The sequence below is a fragment of the Catharus ustulatus genome, chromosome 23 (assembly GCF_009819885.2).
Source record: "Catharus ustulatus isolate bCatUst1 chromosome 23, bCatUst1.pri.v2, whole genome shotgun sequence".
In the NCBI taxonomy this organism is placed as follows: Eukaryota; Metazoa; Chordata; class Aves; order Passeriformes; family Turdidae; genus Catharus; species Catharus ustulatus.
Genome location: NC_046243.1, coordinates 1,316,007 through 1,336,764, shown reverse-complemented (window position 1 = coordinate 1,336,764; position 20,758 = coordinate 1,316,007). Strand labels below are relative to the sequence as shown.

Sequence of the window (20,758 nt, the reverse complement as noted above, 5' to 3'; positions counted from 1 at the left end):
AATTCAGAGTTCCTGTGCAGAATTCAGTTCATGTGCAGAATTCAGTTCATATTCAGAGTTCATATCCAGAATTCAGAGTTCCTGTGCAGAATTCATGTACAGAATTCAGAGTTCATGTCCAGAGTTCAGTTCATATCCAGAATTCAGAGTTCTGTGCAGAATTCAGTTCATAACCAGAATTTAGTTCATATTCAGAGTTCATGCACAGAATTCAGTTTGATTTCAGAGTTCATATCCAAAATTCATGCAGAGTTCAGTTCACATGCAGAATTCAGTTCATATTCAGAGTTCATATCCAGAATTTATGTACAGATTTCAGTTCATATTCAGAGTTCCCATCCGGAATTCAGAGTTCCATACAGAATTCAGAGTTCACATCCAGAATTGAGTTCACATGCAGAGCTCCATTCAGAATTGAATTCACATCCAGAATTCAGATTTCACATCCAGAGCTCCATCCAGAATTCAGTTCACATTCAGAGTTCACATACAAAATTCAGAGTTCATATCAAGAATTCAGTTCATATCCAGAGTTCCCTACAGAATTCAGTTTCTATCCAGAATTCATGCAGAATTCAGTTCACATCCAGAGTTCACATGCAGAATTCACAGTTAATATCCAGAGTTCATATCCAGAATTCATGTACAGAATTCTGTTCATATTCAGAGTTCACATCCAGAATTCAGTTCATATCCAGAGCTCCATGCAGAATTCAGAGTTCAGTTCATAGCCAGAATTCAGAGTTCATAGCCAGAATTCAGTTTGACTTCAGAGTTCATATCCAGAATTCATGTGCAGAATTCAGTTCATATTCAGAGTTCACATCCAGAATTCAGTTCATATCCAGAATTCAGAGTTCCTGTGCAGAATTCAGAGTTCATATCCAGAATTCATGTACAGAATTTAGTTCACATGCAGAATTTAGTTTATATTCAGAGTTCATATCCAGAATTCAGTTCATATCCAGAGTTCCATACAGAATTCAGAGTTCATATCCAGAATTCATGCAGAGTTCAGTTCACATGCAGAATTCAGTTCATATTCAGAGTTCATATCTAGAATTTATGTACAGAATTCAGTTCATATACAGAATTCAGTTAATATTCAGAGTTCATATCCAGAATTCATGTACAGAATTCTGTTCATATTTAGAGTTCATATCCAGAATTCAGAGTTCATATCAAGAATTCAGTTCATATCCAGAGTTCCCTACAGAATTCAGTTTATATCCAGAATTCATGCAGAGTTCAGTTCACAGGCAGAATTCAGAGTTAATATCCAGAGTTCACATCCAGAATTCAGTTCATATCCAGAGTTCATATCCAGAGCTCCATCCAGAATTGAGTTCACATCCAGAATTCAGTTCATATCCGGAGTTCCCTACAGAATTCAGAGTTCATATCTAGAATTCATGCATTCAGTTCACATGCAGAATTCAGTTCATATTCAGAGTTCATATCCAGAATTTTATGTACAGAATTCTGTTCATATTTAGAGTTCATACCCAGAATTCATGCAGAATTCAGTTCACATGCAGAATTTAGTTTATATTCAGAGTTCATATCTAGAATTCAGTTCACATCCAGAATTCAGTTCACATGCAGAGCTCCATCCAGAATTCATTTCCCATCCAGAGCTCCATACAGAATTCCATTTATATCCAGAATTCATGCAGAGTTCAGTTCACATGCAGAATTCAGTTCATATTCAGAGTTCACATCCAGAATTCAGAGTTCACATCCAGAACTCCACCCAAAATTCAGTTCACATGCAGAATTTAGTTTATATTCAGGGTTCATATCCAGAATTCATGTACAGAATTCAGTTCACATGCAGAATTCAGTTCATATTCAGAGTTCATATCCAGAATTCATGTACAGAATTCTGTTCATATTTAGAGTTCACATCCAGAATTCAGTTCATATCCAGAGCTCCATACAGAATTCAGTTCATAGCCAGAATTCAGAGTTCACGTCCAGAGTTCAGTTCATAGCCAGAATTCAGAGTTCCTGTGCAGAATTTAGTTCATATTCAGAGTTCCTGTGCAGAATTCACTTTGACTTCAGAGTTCATATCCAGAATTCATGTGCAGAATTCTGTTCATATTTAGAGTTCACATCCAGAATTCAGTTCATATCCAGAGCTCTATACAGAATTCAGAGTTCATATTCAGAGTTCATGTCCAGAATTCAGAGTTCATATCCAGAATTCAGTTCATATCCAAAATTCAGAGTTCATATCTAGAATTCATACAGAGTTCAGTTCACATGCAGAATTCAGTTCACATCCAGAGTTCATATTTAGAATTCAGTTCACATCCAGAGTTCACATGCAGAATTCAGTTCATATTCAGAGTTCATATCCAGAATTCATAGTTCGTATCCAGAGCTCCACCCAGAATTGAATTCACATCCAGAATTCAGTTCACATCCAGAATTCAGTTCATATCCAGAGTTCCATACAGAATTCAGAGTTCATATCCAGAATTGAGTTCACATCCAGAGTTCACATCCAGAATTGAGTTCACATCCAGAGCTCCATCCAGAATTCAGAGTTCATATCTAGAATTCAGAGTTCACATTCAGAATTCAGTTCATATCCAGAGTTCACATGCAGAATTCAGAGTTCACATCCAGAATTGAGTTCACATCCAGAGCTCCATCCAGAATTCAGAGTTTATATCCAGAATTCATGTACAGAATTCTGTTCATATTTACAGTTCACCTGCAGAATTCTGAGTTCACATGCAGAATTCAGTTCACATCCAGAGCTCCATACAGAATTCAGAGTTCATATCCAGAATTCATGTGCAGAATTCAGTTCCCATTCAGAGTTCACATCCAGAATTCAGAGTTCCCATCCAGAGCTCCATGCAGAACTCAGAGTTCACATCCAGAGTTCAGTTCATATCCAGCACTCAGAGTTCCCATCCAGAACTGAGTTCACATCCAGAACTCCATCCAGAATTCAGAGTTCAAATCCAGAATTCAGAGTTCCCATCCAGAATTCAGAGTCCCCATCCAGAATTCAGAGTTCCCATCCAGAGTTCACATCCAGAATTCAGAGTTCACATCCAGAATTCAGTTCACATCCAGAGTTCACATCCAGAATTCAGAGTTCACATCCAGAATTGAGTTCACATCCAGAGCTCCATCCAGAATTCAGAGTTCATATCCAGAATTCATGTACAGAATTCTGTTCATATTTAGAGTTCACATCCAGAATTCAGAGTTCAAATCCAGAATTCAAAGTCCCCATCCAGAATTCAGAGTTCAAATCCAGAATTCAAAGTCCCCATCCAGAGTTCAAAGTCCCCATCCAGAATTCAGAGTCCCCATCCAGAATTCAGAGTTCACATTCAGAGTTCACATCCAGAATTCAGAGTTCCCATCCAGAATTGAGTTCACATCCAGAGCTCCATACAGAATTCAGAGTTCACATCCAGAACTGAGTTCCCATCCAGAACTGAGTTCCCATGCAGAACTGAGTTCCCATGCAGAGCTCAGAACAGAGTGCAGCTGTCCCTGCTGGGTCACAGGCAGGTCAGGCACTCTGCAGCTCTCTCCTGCCCTAAGCAGCTTTAACTCCCTGCCCTGCCCTGCCCATCCCTGCAGTGCCCACACTCTGCTCTATCCCTGAGCACTGGAACTGAGCTGGGATGGAGGGGGATTGCTGGCAGAAATTGCTGGGGATAATTTTAGAAGGTTGGAGACTTTAAGCTCCTCACCTGCTGGAGCCTGCAAGGATTTCATGAGAGTCTTGACCCTAAATCTAATTAGGGCAGCAGTGGGAAAGTGAGGAGTCCTAGAAACCTCTGAGTGGATTAAGAGGTTGAAACCTGAAAATTGCTCAGAGTGAGTGTGTTTTAGCCAAATTCTGCAGAATCATACACACAGGGAATCCCTTTGCACTGAGACAATTTAATCTGCTGCAATTCCAGTTTAATTCTCGTTTGGGAAGCTCAGTCTGTGCTCACTGTTTGATGATCAGGTTAATTTTGTGGATTATTTCCTCCACTGTTGACTCTGAGGAATAAAAAAGGGCTCCTCAGGCAGCTGTGAGCAGGACAGGAATCCTGTTTGGGTGGAAAAAGAAATGTCCCAGCACGGTGCCTTTGGGCCTGGTAATGCAGAATTGGGGAAAATCACTCAAGCAGTGCTGATCAACATTCTGCTGCTGCTCAGTCACTGCTTTTTTGTGGGGTTTGGGGGATTTCAGTGTTGTCCAGCAGCTCTTTGGAGAGGAAAAATTTCACCCTCAGGGTTACAGGGCAATTCTCAGGCAGGATTTCACCCGTGCTCCTTCCTGGATCCAGTTCTGAAGTGATGAAAATTTACAACCAGGGAGTGCCTGCTGTGAAAAAAAAATGCTTTTTGCAGCCTGATTCTGCTGAATCATCCACTCAGGGTGTTGGACAAGTGCAGGAGGAGCTGAGGGAGCTCTGGAAAAGTCTCTGGAGCTCCTCAGAGCTGAGATCTCCGTGCTGGGGAAGGGACAGGGGTGAGGATTTGGTGAATCCTTGTGGTGTGTGGGAAGGGAGGAGCAGGAAGTGGAAGAAAATTTTTAATTTATCCCAGATCCTCCAGCCCTGATAGAGGAGATTTAACAATCTGGGATTCCCATGTGTAGGGAGTTTAATGAAAATAGAGAAAACTTCCATAGTGAGTGACCTGCAGAGTTTGAATTTTTATTTATTCCTGTGGCAAGAATTGAAAAATGAGAATTTTCCCCAGCTTCTCTCATTTCCCAAGCTTTGCTGGTGTTGTTGTGCATGGACATGGAGCTGAATAAATCCTTGGACACCAAGAAATCACCTGGGGCTCAGGGGGGAGCCTTGTGTGTGGGCAGGGAGGATGGAGCTGCTCTGAAATGCAGAGCTTTTTCCATCCCTGCTCCTCGGGGTGCTTGTGGCTGGCACAATTTGCCTTCTCTTTTGGGTGCCCTTCAAATTGAAAATATCAAATTGAAATATGAAAGCACATTGTGGTTGAACTCTTGTGTTATCTTTGCAAAAAACTCCATTTTTATAATTGTTCCCAAAGGGAAGGAGACCTTGATGTCCTCCCACCCTCTGCTTGACCTCATCTCTTTTGGTTCACAATTGTTTGAGTAACCATAAATCATAAAATGCCATTGAATTTTATAATCCCATTGAATTTTATAATCCCATTGGATTTTAGCCATGATTTTATTTTATATTTATTATTTTTCTATTTATATTCTTATTTTCTATTTATATTCTTATTTTATATTTATATTATCATTTTAGATTTATATTATCATTTTATATTTATATTATCATTTTATATTTATATTTTATATTTATTATATTTATTATTTATTTTATATTGATGTCTTGGTGCAGGTTGGGACTTTTCCTGCATCCACAGCTGGGGGGAAATCCTGGCAGTCTGAGCTCTGTTGGTTCCTTTATCCCATCTCTAGCCCAGCATTGCTGGGTGTGACCAGGTCCCCAGGGTGTGTCCTGGTGTCACTCAGGGGTGACCACAGTGTCACTGTCCCTCCTGGCTGAGCTCTCCACTTGTGGAAATGCAAAATCCTGGAATGGTTTGAACTGGGAGGGACCTTAAACCCCAAAATGCAGTGCCACCCCTGCCATGGGTCACCTCCCACTGTCCCCTTCCAGCCTGGCCTTGGACACTTCAACAGCTCTGGGAATTCCATCCCAGCCCCTCCTGACCCTCTCAGGGAGGGATTTATTGCCAAAATCCCATCCAGCCCCTCTCCACCTTTCCTGTGGGCCCTTCTGGTGCTGGGAGGCCACAGTGAGGTGACCCTGGAGCTCCTGAGCAGTGCCAGCTGTGCCAGCTGTGCCAGCCCTGCCTCAGAGCTGAGCTGCTCCAGCCCTGGAATCGCTGCTGGGAAAAACAGGAGAAATCTGGGCACTGAAACTGGGCACTGGAATTGGGACTGGGCACTGAGACTGGGACTGGGCACTGAAACTGGGACTGGGCACTGGAATTGGGCTGTGAAACTGGGTATTGAGACTGGGCACTGAGACTGGGCACTGAAACTGGGCATTGAGACTGGGACTGGGCTCTGAAACTGGGACTGGGCTCTGAAACTGGGACTGGGCACTGGGACTGGGCACTGAAACTGGGCACTGAAACTGGGCACTAAGACTGGGACTGGGTTCTGAGACTGGACACTGAAACTGGGACTGGGCACTGAAACTGGGACTGGGCTCTGAAAGTGGGCACTGGAATTGGGCATTGAAACTGGGCAATGAGACTGAGCTCTAAAACCAGGACTGGGGACTGGAACTGGGCACTAGAATTGGGCATTGAAACTGGACAATGAGACTGGGCACTGAAACTGGGACTGGGCACTGGAATTGGGCTGTGGAACTGGGCATTGAGACTGGGCAATGAAACTGGGACTGGGCTCTGAACTGGGCACTGAAACTGGGACTGGGCAATGAGACTGGACACTGAAAGTGGGCAGTGGAATTGGGCTGTGAAACTGGGACTGGGCTCTGAACTGGGCACTGAGACTGGGCACTGAGTCTGGGACTGGGCTCTGAACTGGGTATTGAAACTGGGACTGAGCTCTGAAACTGGGCACTGAGATTGGGCTGTGAAACTGTGCAGTGAGACTGGGCACTGAAACCAGGAATGGGGACTGGAACTGGGAACTGAGACTGGGCATTGAGACTGGAACTGGGCAGTAGAATTGGGCTGTGAAACTGGGACTGGGCTCTGAACTGGGCATTGAGACTGGGCACTGAGATTGGGCTGTGAAACTAGGACTGGGCACTGAAACTGGGCATTGAGACTGGGCTGTGAAACTGGGACTGGGCAGTGGAATTGGGCTGTGAAAATGGGACTGGGCTCTGAAACTGGGCACTGGAATTGGGCTGTGAAACTGGGACTGGGCAGTGGAATTGGGCTGTGAAACTGGGACTGGAACTGAGCACTGAAACTGGGACTGGGCACTGAGACTGGGCTCTAAACCAGGCATTGAGACTGGGCTCTGAACTGGTTTTGAGACTGGGCTCTGAAACTGGGACTGGGCTCTGAAACTGGGACTGGGCTCTGAACTGGGCACTGAGACTGGGCACTGAAACTGGGACTGGGCTCTGAAACTGGAACTGGGCTCTGAACTGGGCACTGAGACTGGGCACTGAAACTGGGACTGGGCTCTGAACTGGGCACTGGGACTGGGCTCTGAAACTGGGACTGGGCTCTGAAACTGGGACTGGGCACTGGAATTGGACTCTGAAACTGGGCATTGAGACTGGGCACTGAAATTGGGACTGGGTTGTGAAACTGGGCTCTGAAACTGGGACTGGGCTCTGAAACTGGGCACTGAAACTGGGACTGGGCTCTGAAACTGGGACTGGGCTCTGAAACTGGGCACTGAAACTGGGACTGGGCTCTGAAACTGGGACTGGGCTCTGAACTGGGCACTGAGACTGGTGATGGGGGTGGCACTGCCCATTTTTGGGAGTTGATAATTGGGCAGTGCCCATTTTTGGGAGCTGATAATTGGGCACTGCCCATTTTTGGGAGCTGGTAATTGGGTATTTCCCATTTTTGGGAGTTCTTCATTGGGCAGTGCCCATTTTTAGGAGTTGTTAATTGGGCACTGCCCATTTTTGGGAGCTGATAATTGGGCACTGCCCATTTTTGGGAGCTGATAATTGGGGCAGTGCCCATTTTTGGGAGTTGTTAATTGGGCACTGCCCATTTTTGGGGTACTGAAGCTGTTCAAGTCCCTCCTGTGCAGATCAGAGCCTGCCCTGTGCTGCTCCCTGGGGCTGCCCAGGACTCAGCAATCCCAGATTTGGGATTTTTGCTCAGGATCCTCTCCCAGGTGTGATTTTCTATTTCCATGGCCTTGTTTTCCTTCCATGTGGGATCTGCTGCCTCTGCACTTCCTTTCACAGTTCAGCTTTCAGCCAAATCACAAAGAACTTTTGCTGTCCCAGTCCTTTTTTTATTTTTTTTTTCCCTTTGTTTTCCCCATCCCCTTTGTTTGAAATGTCCATAACCAAGAAAATATCTCTTATTTCTCTTCCAGAATTTTCTCTTTCCTAGATGTGGTCACTCTGTGTCGTTGTGCTCAAGTTTCCAGGGTAAGAATTTTTCCTCCTTCCAGGTGGATTTTAGATTTGGGTGCCAATCCTTCCTGCAGCCCTCCCAGGGGGCTTATTTATTTAATTTATTTAATTTATTTAATTTATTTAATTTATTTAATTTATTTTTATTTATTTAATTTATTTAATTTATTTTTATTTATTTTATTTATTTTATTTATTTTATTTATTTCTTGGAAAATTCCACTCAAGGGGAATTCCAAACATTTTCAGTGTCCCAGGTACAAAAGGAAGGGAGCTGATATTTTACCCAACAAATCCTGGTGGAAATTCAGGAATTTTGTGATTCACAAAGATGCTGCACAATGAAATTTCATTTTCTCTTTGGATGTAATTGAAGTAAACATAGAAATAAAACAAAAAGTTGTTTTTATTCTTTGTGGGCTTCAATTAATGAAACCCAACTTGGAATTTTTATTTGGGAGAATTTTTTCCAGAATAACCCAGGAGCAGCCAGGGCAGCTCTCCCCTGCAGAGACCCAAAAAATAATTTTAAAATTGTTTAAACATCATTAATTCAATTTTAAAATGTCTTGTGTGGTGTGTGCACATTACAAAATAAAACAGGATCAGCTCTTCCCTACCTGGAGGATTTGAAATTGTTTTCCCACCTAGGACAGAATTTTGTTTTCTCAGAGTAACAAACTCTTTTATTTTATTTTTTTTTCCATATTAACCACAATTTCCTTTTTTTTTTTTCACCTAGGCATGGAATGTCCTGGCCCTGGATGGCAGCAACTGGCAGAGAATTGACCTGTTTGATTTCCAGAGGGACATTGAGGTAAAATGAAATCACACCCAAACCCATTTTTTTTTTTAATTGTTCAACTGTAATTACAGCCCAGAATGGATTAAACTCCCAGTGGAGACTGAAATAATTTATTTCTTCAGCTTCAGGGAGTCTTTGAAAGAGGAATTGGTAGAAAATATAAATTTTGATGCTTGTATGGAAGACAATTTAATTTATTCCTCCTTGCATTCAGAGGGCTGAATGTCAGAAATATTTGTGTCTTTAATACCAAAAATTGAAATTGAAAATTTATTGGGAAAATCCAAATTGTCCCTAAAAATGCAGCTGAACCTGTGGGGTGTGGATTCAGCAGCACCAGTGGGGATGGAGCTGAAAATTCAAATTGCATTAAACAGCAAAAGGAAAAAAAAAAAGAAAAAATAATAATCTTTGAGTCTTTTATCAGGATATTTTATCCTGATGGAGCTGAAAATTCAAGTTGCAAAAAGGGATGGGGGAAAAAAAAATCCATTCCTTGAGTCTCTTATCAGGATGTTTTACCCTATTTAAAATACCTTGGAGGAGGGAAATTGGGAATGTTTCATGTTGGAGTAAGGAAATTGGGAATATTTCACATTGGAGGAGGGAAATTGGGAATATTTCACACTAAATTAAAAAATTGAAATTTTCTGGAACTCTGGAGAAGAAATGGTTTAATCCCTTTCCCTGAATCCCTTTCCTTGCATCCCTTTTCCTCAATCCTTTTTCCTGATACCTTTTCCTGAATCTTTTCCCTCAATCCCTTTTCCTGATCCTTTTTCCTGATTTTTTTCCTGATCCCCTTTTTCTTCAATCCCTTTTTCCTCAATCCCTTTTTTCCTCAATCCCTTTTCCTGATCCCTTTTCTTGATCCCTTTTCCTGAATCCCTTTCACTGGTCCCTTTTTGCCTCAATCCATTTTTTCCTCAATTCCTTTTTCCTCAATCCCTTTTCCTGATCCCTTTTCCTGATTCTTTTTCCTGATCCTTTCTCCTGATCCTTTTCCCTCAATCCTTTTCCTCAATCCTTTTCCTGATCCCCTTTTTCCTCAATCCCTTTTCCTCAATCTTTTTTCCTGGTGCCTTTTCCTGATTTTTTTTTCTGATCCCTTTTCCTCAGTCCCTTTCCCTCAATCCCTTTTCCCTCAATCCCTTTTCCTCATCCCTTTTCCTGATCCCTTTTCCTGATCCTTTTTCCTGATTTTTTTTCCTGATCCCTTTTTTCTTCAATCCCTTTTTCCTCGATCCCTTTTTCCTCAATCCTTTTTCTGATCCCTTTTTCCTGATCCCTTTTCCTGATCCTTTTTCCTCAATCCTTTTTCCTGATCCCTTTTCCTCAATTCCTTTTTCCTCAATCCTTTTTCCTGATCCCTTTTCCTGATCCTTTTTCCTCAATCCCTTTTCCTGATCCCTTTTCCCTCAATCCTTTTTCCTGATCCTTTCTCCTGTTTTTTTTTTCCTGATATTTTTTCCTGATCCCTTTTCCCTCAATCCCTTTCCCTCAGTAATTCTCCCCCCATCCCCCCCCAAACCCCAAACCCTTTCTGTAGCAACCATTCCCTGCTCTCTGCTCTGTGCTGTGTCCCCAGGGCCGGGTAGTGGAGAACATTTCCAAGAGGTGCGGGGGATTCCTGCGCAAGCTGAGCCTCAGGGGCTGCCAGGGAGTGGGGGACAACGCCTTAAGGTAGGGGGGACAAGGGGACAGCAGGGGACATGGGGGACAGCAGGGAGTGGGGGACAACGCCTTAAGGTAGGGGACAGCAGGGGACAGGGGGGACAGCAGGGGACAGCAGGGGGACAACAGGGAGTGGGGGACAATGCCTTAAGGTAGGGGGGGACACAGGGACAGCAGGGGACACAGGGGACAGCAGGGGGACAACAGGGAGTGGGGGACAACGCCTTAAGGTAGGGGACAGCAGGGGACAAAGGGACAGGGGGGACACAGGGGACAGCAGGGGGACAGCAGGGAGTGGGGGACAACGCCTTAAGGTAGGGGACAGCAGGGGACAAAGGGACAGGGGGACAGCAGGGGACAGGGGGGGACAGCAGGGAGTGGGGGACAACGCCTTAAGGTAGGGGACAGCAGGGGACAGGGGGGACAGGGGGGACACAGGGGACAGCAGGGAGTGGGGGACAACGCCTTAAGGTAGGGGGGACACAGGGACAGCAAGGGGACACAGGGGACAGCAGGGGGACAGCAGGGAGTGGGGGACAACGCCTTAAGGTAGGGGGGGACACAGGGACAGCAGGGGACACAGGGGACAGCAGGGAGTGGGGGACAACGCCTTAAGGTAGGGGACAGGGGGGGACAGGGGGGACAGCAGGGGACAGCAGGGGGTGGGGGACAATGCCTTAAGGTAGGGGACAGCAGGGGACAAAGGGACAGCAGGGGACAGGGGGGACAGCAGGGAGTGGGGACAACGCCTTAAGGTAGGGGACAGCAGGGGACAGGGGGGACACAGGGGGACAGGGGACAGCAGTGGGTGGGGGACAACGCCTTAAGGTAGGGGACAGCAGGGGGACAAAGGGACAGCAGGGGACAGGGGGGACACCCTGGGGTGGGGGACAGGGGGACAACGCCTTAAGGTAGGGGGAGGACAGGGGGGGACAGCAGGGGACAGGGGGGGACACCTTGGGGTGGGGGACAATGCCTTAAGGTAGTGGGGGGACTGCAGGGGACAATAGGGGACACACTGGGGTGGGAGACAACGCCTTAAGGTAGGGGGGGACAGGGGGGACAGCAGGGGACAGGGGGGGACAGCAGGGGGACAGGGGGGACACAGGGGACAGGAGGGACAGCAGGGGGACAACAGAGAACACCCTGGGGTAGGGGACAATGCCTTAAGGTAGGGGGGACAGAGGGGGACACCCTGGGATGGGGGACAATACCTTAAGGTAGGGGGGACACAGGGGGGGACACAGGGGGACAGGGGGGACAGCAGGGAACACCCTGGGATGGGGGACAATGCCTTCAGGTAGGGGGGACAGCAGGGGACAGGAGGGGACAGCAGGGGACACAGGGAGACAGGGGGGGACACCCTGGGGTGGGGGACAACGCCTTAAGGTAGGGGACAGGGGGGACAGCAGGGGGACAACAGGGAGTGGGGGACAATGCCTTAAGGTAGGGGGGACAGGGAGGGACAGGGGGGACAGAAGGGAGACAGCAGGGGACAGGTTGACAATGCCTTAAGGTGGGGAGGACAGCAGGGGACAGAGGGGGACAGCAGGGGGACACCCTGGGATGGGGGACAGGGGGACAATACCTTAAGGTGGGGGGGGACAGCAGGGGACAGGGGGACAGCAGGGGGTGGGGGGGACAGCAGGGGACACCCTGAGGTGGGGGACAACAGGGGGACAGCAGGGGGACAATGCCCTAAGGTAGGGCTGCACCCTGGGCTAGGGGACAACAGGGGACAGGGGGACAGCAGGGGGACACCCTGGGGTTGGGGACAGTGCCCTAAGGCAGGGCTGCACCCTGTTGGGGGGGGTCCTCACCTGTGCCCAGGTGTCCTCTGAGCAAATTCCAGCCTGGAATGGGAAAATGTCCTGGCTCAAAAACAAATTTAAAAAAACCCTTAAACATCATTAATTACATTAAAAATCCCCTGGATGGTGTCTGGACATTACAGAATAACAGGAGCAGCTCTTCCTGCACAGAACCACCAGTCCTGACTCCAAAAAATAATAAAAAAAGGTTTTTAAACATTATTCATTGCATTTAAAATGCCCTGTGTGCTGTGTGGATATTACAGAATAAAACAGGAACAGCCAGGGCACCTCTTCCCTGAACAGACCCACCAGTCCTGGCTCCAAAAAATAATTAAAAAAACAACTTAAATATCATTAATTACATTAAAAATCCCCTGTGTGGTGTGTGGGCATTACAGAATAACACAGGAGCAGCAAGGGCAGCTCTTACCTGAACAGACCCACCAGTCCTGGCTCCAAAAAATAATAAAAAAGTTGATTAAATATCATTAATTGCATTAAAAATCCCCTGTGTGGTGTGTGCACATTACAGAATAACACAGGAGCAGCCAGGGCACCTCTTTCCCTGCACAAACCCAAAAAATAATTTTAAAAAATGTTTAAACATCATCCATTACATTTTAAAATCCCCTGGATGGTGTCTGGACATTACAGAATAACAGGAGCAGCTCTCCCTGCACAGAACCACCAATCCTGGCTCCAAAAAATAATAAAAAAGTTGATTAAATATCATTAATTGCATTTAAAAGTCCCCTGTGTGGAGCAGCTCTCCCTGCACAGACCCACCAGGTTTTCTCTCTTTTCCCCTTTAATCTCTGACACATTTGAAATCATTTCCTGACAAATAAATTAATTTTTTTCCTTTTTTCCCCAAGGACCTTTGCCCAGAACTGCAGGAACATTGAAGTGTTGAACCTCAATGGTTGCACCAAGATCACAGACACGTGAGTGAAACTCTGCCCTAAATCCCCCAAAAAAATCCAAGTTTGGAATTTTTCCATAGAATTCTGGAATGGTTTGGGTTGGAAACTGAAATCACAAAGTTAAAAACACAAATGGCACAAAATTTCTGTTTATTAATTTTTTATTTAATAAATTATTATTTTTGTTAAATTTTTATTTATGAAATCTTATTTAAAGTACAGAGAGTTTCTATTTTATATTTTATATTTTGTATTCTATATTCTGTATTTTATAGTCTATATTTTATTTTTTATATTCTGCATTTTTGTATTCTATATTTTTATATTCTACATAGTCTATATTTTGTAATCTGTATTTTCTATTTTATATTTTGTATTCTATATTCTGTATTCTGTATTTTATTGGCTATATTCTGTATTTTATAGTCTGTATTTTATATTCTGTATTTTATAGTCTATATTTTATATTTTATATTTTATAGTCTGTATTTTATATTCTGTATTTTACAGTCTATATTTTATATTCTATATTCTGTATTTTCATGGGATTTCCATGGCCTGCCACAAATCCATTGCAGGAAATAGAGAATACAGAATATAGAATACAAAATGTAGAATATAAAATATAGATTATAGAATATAGAATACAGAATGTAGACTATAAAACATAGACTATAAAATATAAAATACAGAATATAGAATATAAGGTGTAGAATATAAAATATAGAATACAAAATATAGAATATAGGTTATAGAATACAGAATATAGAATATAAAATGTAAAATATAGAATACAGATTATAGAATATAAAATATAAAATATAAAATATAAAATATAAAATATAAAATATAAAATATAAAATCCATTGCAGGATTTCATGGGATTTCCATGGCCTGCCATGGATCCTTTGCAGGAAATATAGAATACAAAATATGGAATATAAAATATAGACTATAGAATATAGAATACAGAATGTAGAATACAAAATGTAGAATATAAAATGTAGACTGTAAAATATAGAATACAGAATACAGACTATAAAATACAGAATATAGAATATAAAATGCAGAATAGAGAATATAAAATATAAAATCCATTGCAGGATTTTATGGGATTTCCATGGGATTTCCATGGCCTTCCATGGATCTAGTGCAGGATTTTATGGGATTTCCATTGCAGATTTTTTAGGATTTCCATGTCCTGCCATGACCCCAGTACAGGATTTTTAGGATTTCCATTGCAGGATTTAATGGGATTTCCAGTGCAGGATTTTATGGGATTTCCATTGCAGAATTTTTAGGATTTCCATGACTTGCCATGGATCTATTGCAGGATTTTTTAGGATTTCTATTGCAGGATTTTATAGGATTTCCTTGGCCTGCCATGACCCCAGTACAGGATTTTTAGGATTTCCTTAGCCTGCCATGAACCCAGTGCAAATTTTTTTAGGATTTCCATGACCTACCATGAATCCATTGCAGGATTTTATGGAATTTCCATTGCAGGATTTTATGGGATTTCCATTGCAGGATTTTATGGGATTTGATTTCCATGGCCTGCCCTGAACCCAGTGCAGATTTTTTAGGATTTCCATTGCAGATTTTATAGGATTTCCATGTCCTGCCATGACCCCAGTACAGGATTTTTAGGATTTCCATGTCCTACCATGACCCCAGTGCAAATTTTTTAGGATTTCCCTGTCCTGCCATGACCCCATTGCAGATTTTTTAGGATTTCCCTGTCCTGCCACGATCCCAGTGCAGATTTTTCCCCTTGTTTCTCTTCCAGCACCTGCACCAGCCTCAGCAAGTTCTGCTCCAAACTCAGGCACCTGGATTTGGCTTCCTGCACCTCCATCACCAACCTGTCCCTGAAAGCACTGAGGTACGAGCTGCCAGCAGGGGTTTTTGTGGGATTTTGGAATTTTAGAATCATTCAGGATGGAAAAAATCCTCCAGAGCCTGTCTGTGGAGCTGGGTGTCCCAGAAATGGGAATCTCAGAATTCTGGCTCAGAGCAGGAATTTCCCATGGAATTTTAGAATTATTAAAGATCCTCTTGAGCCTCCCTGCAGAGCTGGGTGTCCCAGAAATGGGAATATCAGAATTCTGGTTTAGAGCAGGGATTTTCCATGGAATTTTGGAATTATTAAAAATCCTCCAGAGTCTCCCTGCAGAGCTGGATGTCCCAGAAATGGGAATATCAGAACTCTGGCTCAGAGCAGGGATTTCCCATGGAATTTTAGAATCATTAAGGCTGGAAAAAATCCTCCAGAGCATCAGAATTCTGGCTCAGAGCAGGGATTTTTATGGAATTTTAGAATTATTAAAAATCCTCCAGAGCCTCCCTGTCTAGCTGGGTGTCCCAGAAATGGGAATATCAGAATTCTGGTTTAGAGCAGGGATTTTCCATGGAATTTTAGAATCATTAAGGCTGGAAAAAATCCTCCAGAGCATCAGAATTCTGGCTCAGAGCAGGGATTTTTATGGAATTTTAGAATTATTAAAAATCCTCCAGAGCCTCCCTGTCTAGCTGGGTGTCCCAGAAATGGGAATATCAGAATTCTGGTTTAGAGCAGGGATTTTCCATGGAATTTTGGAAATAAAAATACTCCAGAACCTCTCTGTAGAGCTGGGTGTCCCAGAAATTGGAATATCAGAATTGTGGCTCAGAGCAGGATTTCCCATGGAATTTTAGAATTTTTAAAGATCCTGCAGAGCTGGGTGTCCCTTGAAGATCCCAGAAATGGGAATATCAGGATTGTGGTTTAGAGCAGGGATTTTCCATGGAATTTTAGAATTATTAAAAATCCTCCAGAGCCTCTCTGTGCAGCTGAGTGTTCCCAGAAATGGGAATATCAGAATTCTGGTTTAGAGCAGGGATTTTTCATGGAATTTTAGAATTATTAAGGCTGGAAAAGATTCTCCAGAGCCTCCCTTTGTAGCTGAGTGTTCCCAGAAATGGGAATATGAGAATTCTGGCTCAGAGCAGGGATTTCCCATGGAAGTTTGGAATTATTAAAAATCCTCCAGAGCCTCTCTGTGGATCTGGGTGTCCCTTGAAGATCCCAGAAATGGGAATATCAGGATTGTGGCTGGCTCAGAGCAGGATTTCCCAGTCTCACTGAACATTCCCTGTGTCCCAGTGAGGGATGCCCGCTGCTGGAACAGCTCATCATCTCCTGGTGTGACCAAGTGACCAAGGACGGGATCCAGGCGCTGGTCAGGGGCTGTGGGGGGCTCAGGGCCCTGTCCCTCAAGGGCTGCACCCAGGTCTGACACTGGAAATGGGGCTGGGGGGTGCTGGGGGGTCCTGGGTGTGGATTGGGGGATCTGGGGGGTTCTGGGCATGGATGGGAAGTTCTCGGGTGTCCTGGGCACAGCTGGAGGGATCTGGGTGTGGATTGGGGGGGATCTAGGGGGTTCTGGGCACAGCTGGAGGGATCTGGGGGGTTCTGGGCATGGCTGGGGGTGTCTTGGACATGGATTAGGGGTCCTGGGAATGGATTGGGGGATCCTGGGATGTCCTGGGCATAGCTGAGGGGTCCTGGGAATGGATTGGGTGTCCTGGACATGGGTGGGGGTCCTGGGAATGGATTGGGGGTCCTGGGAATGGATTGGGGGGTCCTGGGAATGGATTGGGGGGTCCTGGACATGGATGGGGGTCCTGGGGTGTCCTGGGCACAGCTGGGGGGAACTGGGGGGTTTCTGAGAATGACTGGGGGTGTCCTGGACATAGACTGGGGTGTCCTGGGGGGCCCTGGGCATGGATGGGGGGGGTCCTGGGTGTCCTGGGCACAGCTGGGGGCTTCTGGGCATGGCTGGGGGATCTTGGACATGGATTAGGGGTCCTGGGCATGGATTGGGGGTCCTGGGCATGGATTGGAGGATCCTGGATGTCCTGGGCATAGTTGAGGGGTACTGGGTGTGGATGGGGGATTCTGGGTTGTCCTGGACATGGACTGGGGGGTCCTGGGGTGTTCTGGGCACAGCTGGGGGGATCTCAGGGGAGTCCTGGGCACAGCTGGGGTGTGCTGGGGTGTTCTGGGCATGGCTGGGAGGTGTCCTGGGCAAGGATGGGGGTCCAGTGCTCCCAGTTCCCACCTGGATCATTCCCAGTGCTCCCATTTCCCGCTGGGATCATTCCCAGTGCTCCCAGTTCCCTCTGGGATCATTCCCAGTTCATTCCCAGTGCTCCCAGTTCCCCCTGGGATCATTCCCAGTTCATTCCCAGTGCTCCCAGTTCCCCCTGGGATCATTCCCAGTTCATTCCCAGCACTCCCAGTTCCCACTGGGATCATTCCCAGTTCATTCCCAGCACTCCCAGTTCCCACTGGGATCATTCCCAGTTCATTCCCAGTGCTCCCAGTTCCCCCTGGGATCATTCCCAGTGCTCCCAGTTCCCACTGGGATCATTCCCAGTTCATTCCCAGTGCTCCCAGTTCCCTCTGGGATCATTCCCAGTTCATTCCCAGTGCTCTCAGTTCCCACTGGGATCATTCCCAGTGCTCCCAGTTCCCACTGGGATCATTCCCAGTTCATTCCCAGTGCTCCCAGTTCCCACTGGGATCATTCCCAGCACTCCCAGTTCCCACTGGGATCATTCCCAGTGCTCCCAGTTCCCACTGGGATCATTCCCAGTTCATTCCCAGTGCTCCCAGTTCCCACTGGGATCATTCCCAGTGCTCCCAGTTCCCTCTGGGATCATTCCCAGTGCTCCCAGTTCCCACCCCGTGCTTTCCCTTCCAGCTGGAGGACGAGGCTCTCAAGTTCATCGGTGCCCACTGCCCCGAGCTGGTGACCCTGAACCTGCAGACCTGCCTGGTGAGTGCCACTGCAGCCCTTGGTGGCACTTGGGGACACTGGGCTGGGCCAGGAGTTTGTGCCAGAATTGGGGGCTCTGTGCCATCACAGTGTGACAGGGACAGGATGGACACAGGGACAGGATGGACACAGGGACAGGATGGACACAGGGACAGGATGGACAGACACAGGGACAGGATGGACAGACACAGGGACAGGGGTGGACACAGGGACAGGATGGACAGACACAGGGACAGGGATGGACACAGGGACAGGATGGACACAGGGACAGGAATGGACACAGGGACAGGAGTGGACACAGGGACAGGGATGGACACAGGGACAGGGGTGGACACAGGGACAGGATGGACAGACACAGGGACAGGGATGGACACAGGGACAGGATGGACAGACACAGGGACAGGATGGACAGACACAGGGACAGGATGGACACAGGGACAGGGATGGACACAGGGACAGGGATGGACACAGGGACAGGATGGACAGACACAGGGACAGGATGGACACAGGGACAGGATGGACACAGGGACAGGGATGGACACAGGGACAGGATGGACAGACACAGGGACAGGATGGACACAGGGACAGGGACAGCATGGACACAGGGACAGGGATGGACACAGGGACAGGATGGACACAGGGACAGGATGGACACAGGGACAGGGATGGACACAGGGACAGGATGGACACAGGGACAGGGATGGACACAGGGACAGGGCTGGACACAGGGACAGGATGGACAGACACAGGGATGGACACAGGGACAGGATGAGTGCAGGGACAGGATGGACACAGGGACAGGTTGGAGACACAGGGACAGGGTGGACAGACACAGGGACAGGATGGACATGGGGACAGGATGGAGACACAAGGACAGGGATGGACATACAGGGACAGGATGGACAGACACAAGGACAGGGATGGACACAAGGACAGTACAGACTCCTGTGTCTTCCCAAGCAGAAATTTCTGATCCCAGCACCTTCCCAGTCCCTCCCTGCTGTCCCCAAACCCACCCAGCTCTGTGGCCCCCATTCCCCAACCCAAAAAACCTGAAATTCAGAACTGAGCTTTACAAACCCAGCCTGGACTGAGGCAGGGATGGACACAGGGACAGGATGGACAGACACAGGGACAGGATGGACACAGGGACAGGATGGACACACACAGGGACAGGGATGGACACAGGGACAGGATGGACACAGGGACAGGATGGACACAGGGATGGACAGACACAGGGACAGGGATGGACAGACACAGGGACAGGATGGACACAGGGACAGGGATGGACAGACACAGGGACAGGATGGACACAGGGACAGGGATGGACAGACACAGGGACAGGGATGGACAGACACAGGGATGGACACAGGGACAGGATGGACACAGGGGCAGGATGGACAGACACAGGGACAGGGATGGATGGACACAGGGACAGGGATGGACAGACACAGGGATGGACATAAGGATGGACAGACACAGGGACGGACATAAGGATGGACAGACACAGGGACAGGGATGGACACAGGGACAGGATGGACACAGGGACAGGGATGGACACAGGGACAGGATGGACACAAGGACAGTACAGACTCCTGTGTCTTCCCAAGCAGAAATTTCTGATCCCAGCACCTTCCCAGTCCCTCCCTGCTGTCCCCAAACCCACCCAGCTCTGCCCTCCCCATTCCCCAACCCAAAAAAACCTGAAATTCCAAACTGATCTTCCCAAACCCAGCCTGTTCTGAGGCAGTTGTGCTTTCCTGGCAGCAAATCACAGACGATGGGCTCATCACCATCTGCAGGGGCTGCCACAAGCTGCAGTCCCTGTGCGCTTCAGGCTGCTCCAACATCACCGACGCCATCCTCAACGCGCTGGGCCAGAACTGCCCTCGCCTGCGGTGAGTCTGGGGCTGTGGGAGGCACCCACAGAGCTCCAGGGGCTGCCTGAGACACTGCACACCAAAATCTCACCAGGTTTTATACCCTGAGGGTTTTATCCAGGTGTTTGGGTGTGGGTTTTGAGTTGATTTTAAATTTTTTGGGTTTAAATCGGAGTGAAAGAGCTCCCTGAGCGGTGGGATGGGAGGGCTCTGAGATACTGAATCCCAAAATTTGACCAGTTTTTAAAGACTGGGGTTTTTTTTTCCAGGTGTTTGGAACAGGGTGGTTGTGATTTTTCAGTTGTTTTTAAATTCTTGGGGTTTAAATCAGAGTGAAAGAGCTCCCAGAGTGGTGGAGAAAATTTGAGGGGAAGGGTGAGCTCTGAGCCATTGCACCCCAAAATTTGCCCAGTTTTTACACCCTGAGTTTTTTATCCAGGTGTTTGGTTGTGGTTTTTGAGTTGTTTTTAAATTCTTGGGGTTGCCCAGTTTTTACACCCTGAGGTTTTTTTTTTTTCCAGGTGTTTGGGTGTGGGTTTTGAGTTGATTTTAAATTTTTTGGGTTTAAATCGGAGTGAAAGAGCTCCCAGAGCGGTGGGATGGGAGGGTTCTGAGCCATTGCACCCCAAAATTTGCCCAATTTTGACAGCCTGAGGGTTTTTATCCAGGTGTTTGGGTGTGGTTTTTGAGTTGTTTGTAAATATTTTGGGTTTAAATCAGACAGAAAAAGCTCCTTGAATGGCAGAGAAAATTTG

At 46.4% G+C, this 20,758-nt stretch overlaps 1 protein-coding gene across 3 annotated transcripts in view; it reads left to right on the top strand.

Annotated features, from left to right (window-relative positions):
* FBXL20 (F-box and leucine rich repeat protein 20) overlaps nucleotides 1-20,758 on the top strand; it is a 50,727-nt gene that overhangs the window by 21,071 nt on the left and 8,898 nt on the right. For all 3 annotated transcript variants that reach the window (XM_033078776.1, XM_033078775.1, XM_033078777.1), the window contains exons 3-10: nucleotides 8,045-8,099; nucleotides 8,827-8,901; nucleotides 10,478-10,572; nucleotides 13,253-13,321; nucleotides 15,090-15,185; nucleotides 16,446-16,572; nucleotides 18,049-18,123; nucleotides 19,891-20,021. In XM_033078776.1, coding sequence (XP_032934667.1) covers nucleotides 8,045-8,099; nucleotides 8,827-8,901; nucleotides 10,478-10,572; nucleotides 13,253-13,321; nucleotides 15,090-15,185; nucleotides 16,446-16,572; nucleotides 18,049-18,123; nucleotides 19,891-20,021 — 723 coding nt within the window. The remainder of the gene's footprint in view (nucleotides 1-8,044; nucleotides 8,100-8,826; nucleotides 8,902-10,477; nucleotides 10,573-13,252; nucleotides 13,322-15,089; nucleotides 15,186-16,445; nucleotides 16,573-18,048; nucleotides 18,124-19,890; nucleotides 20,022-20,758) is intronic.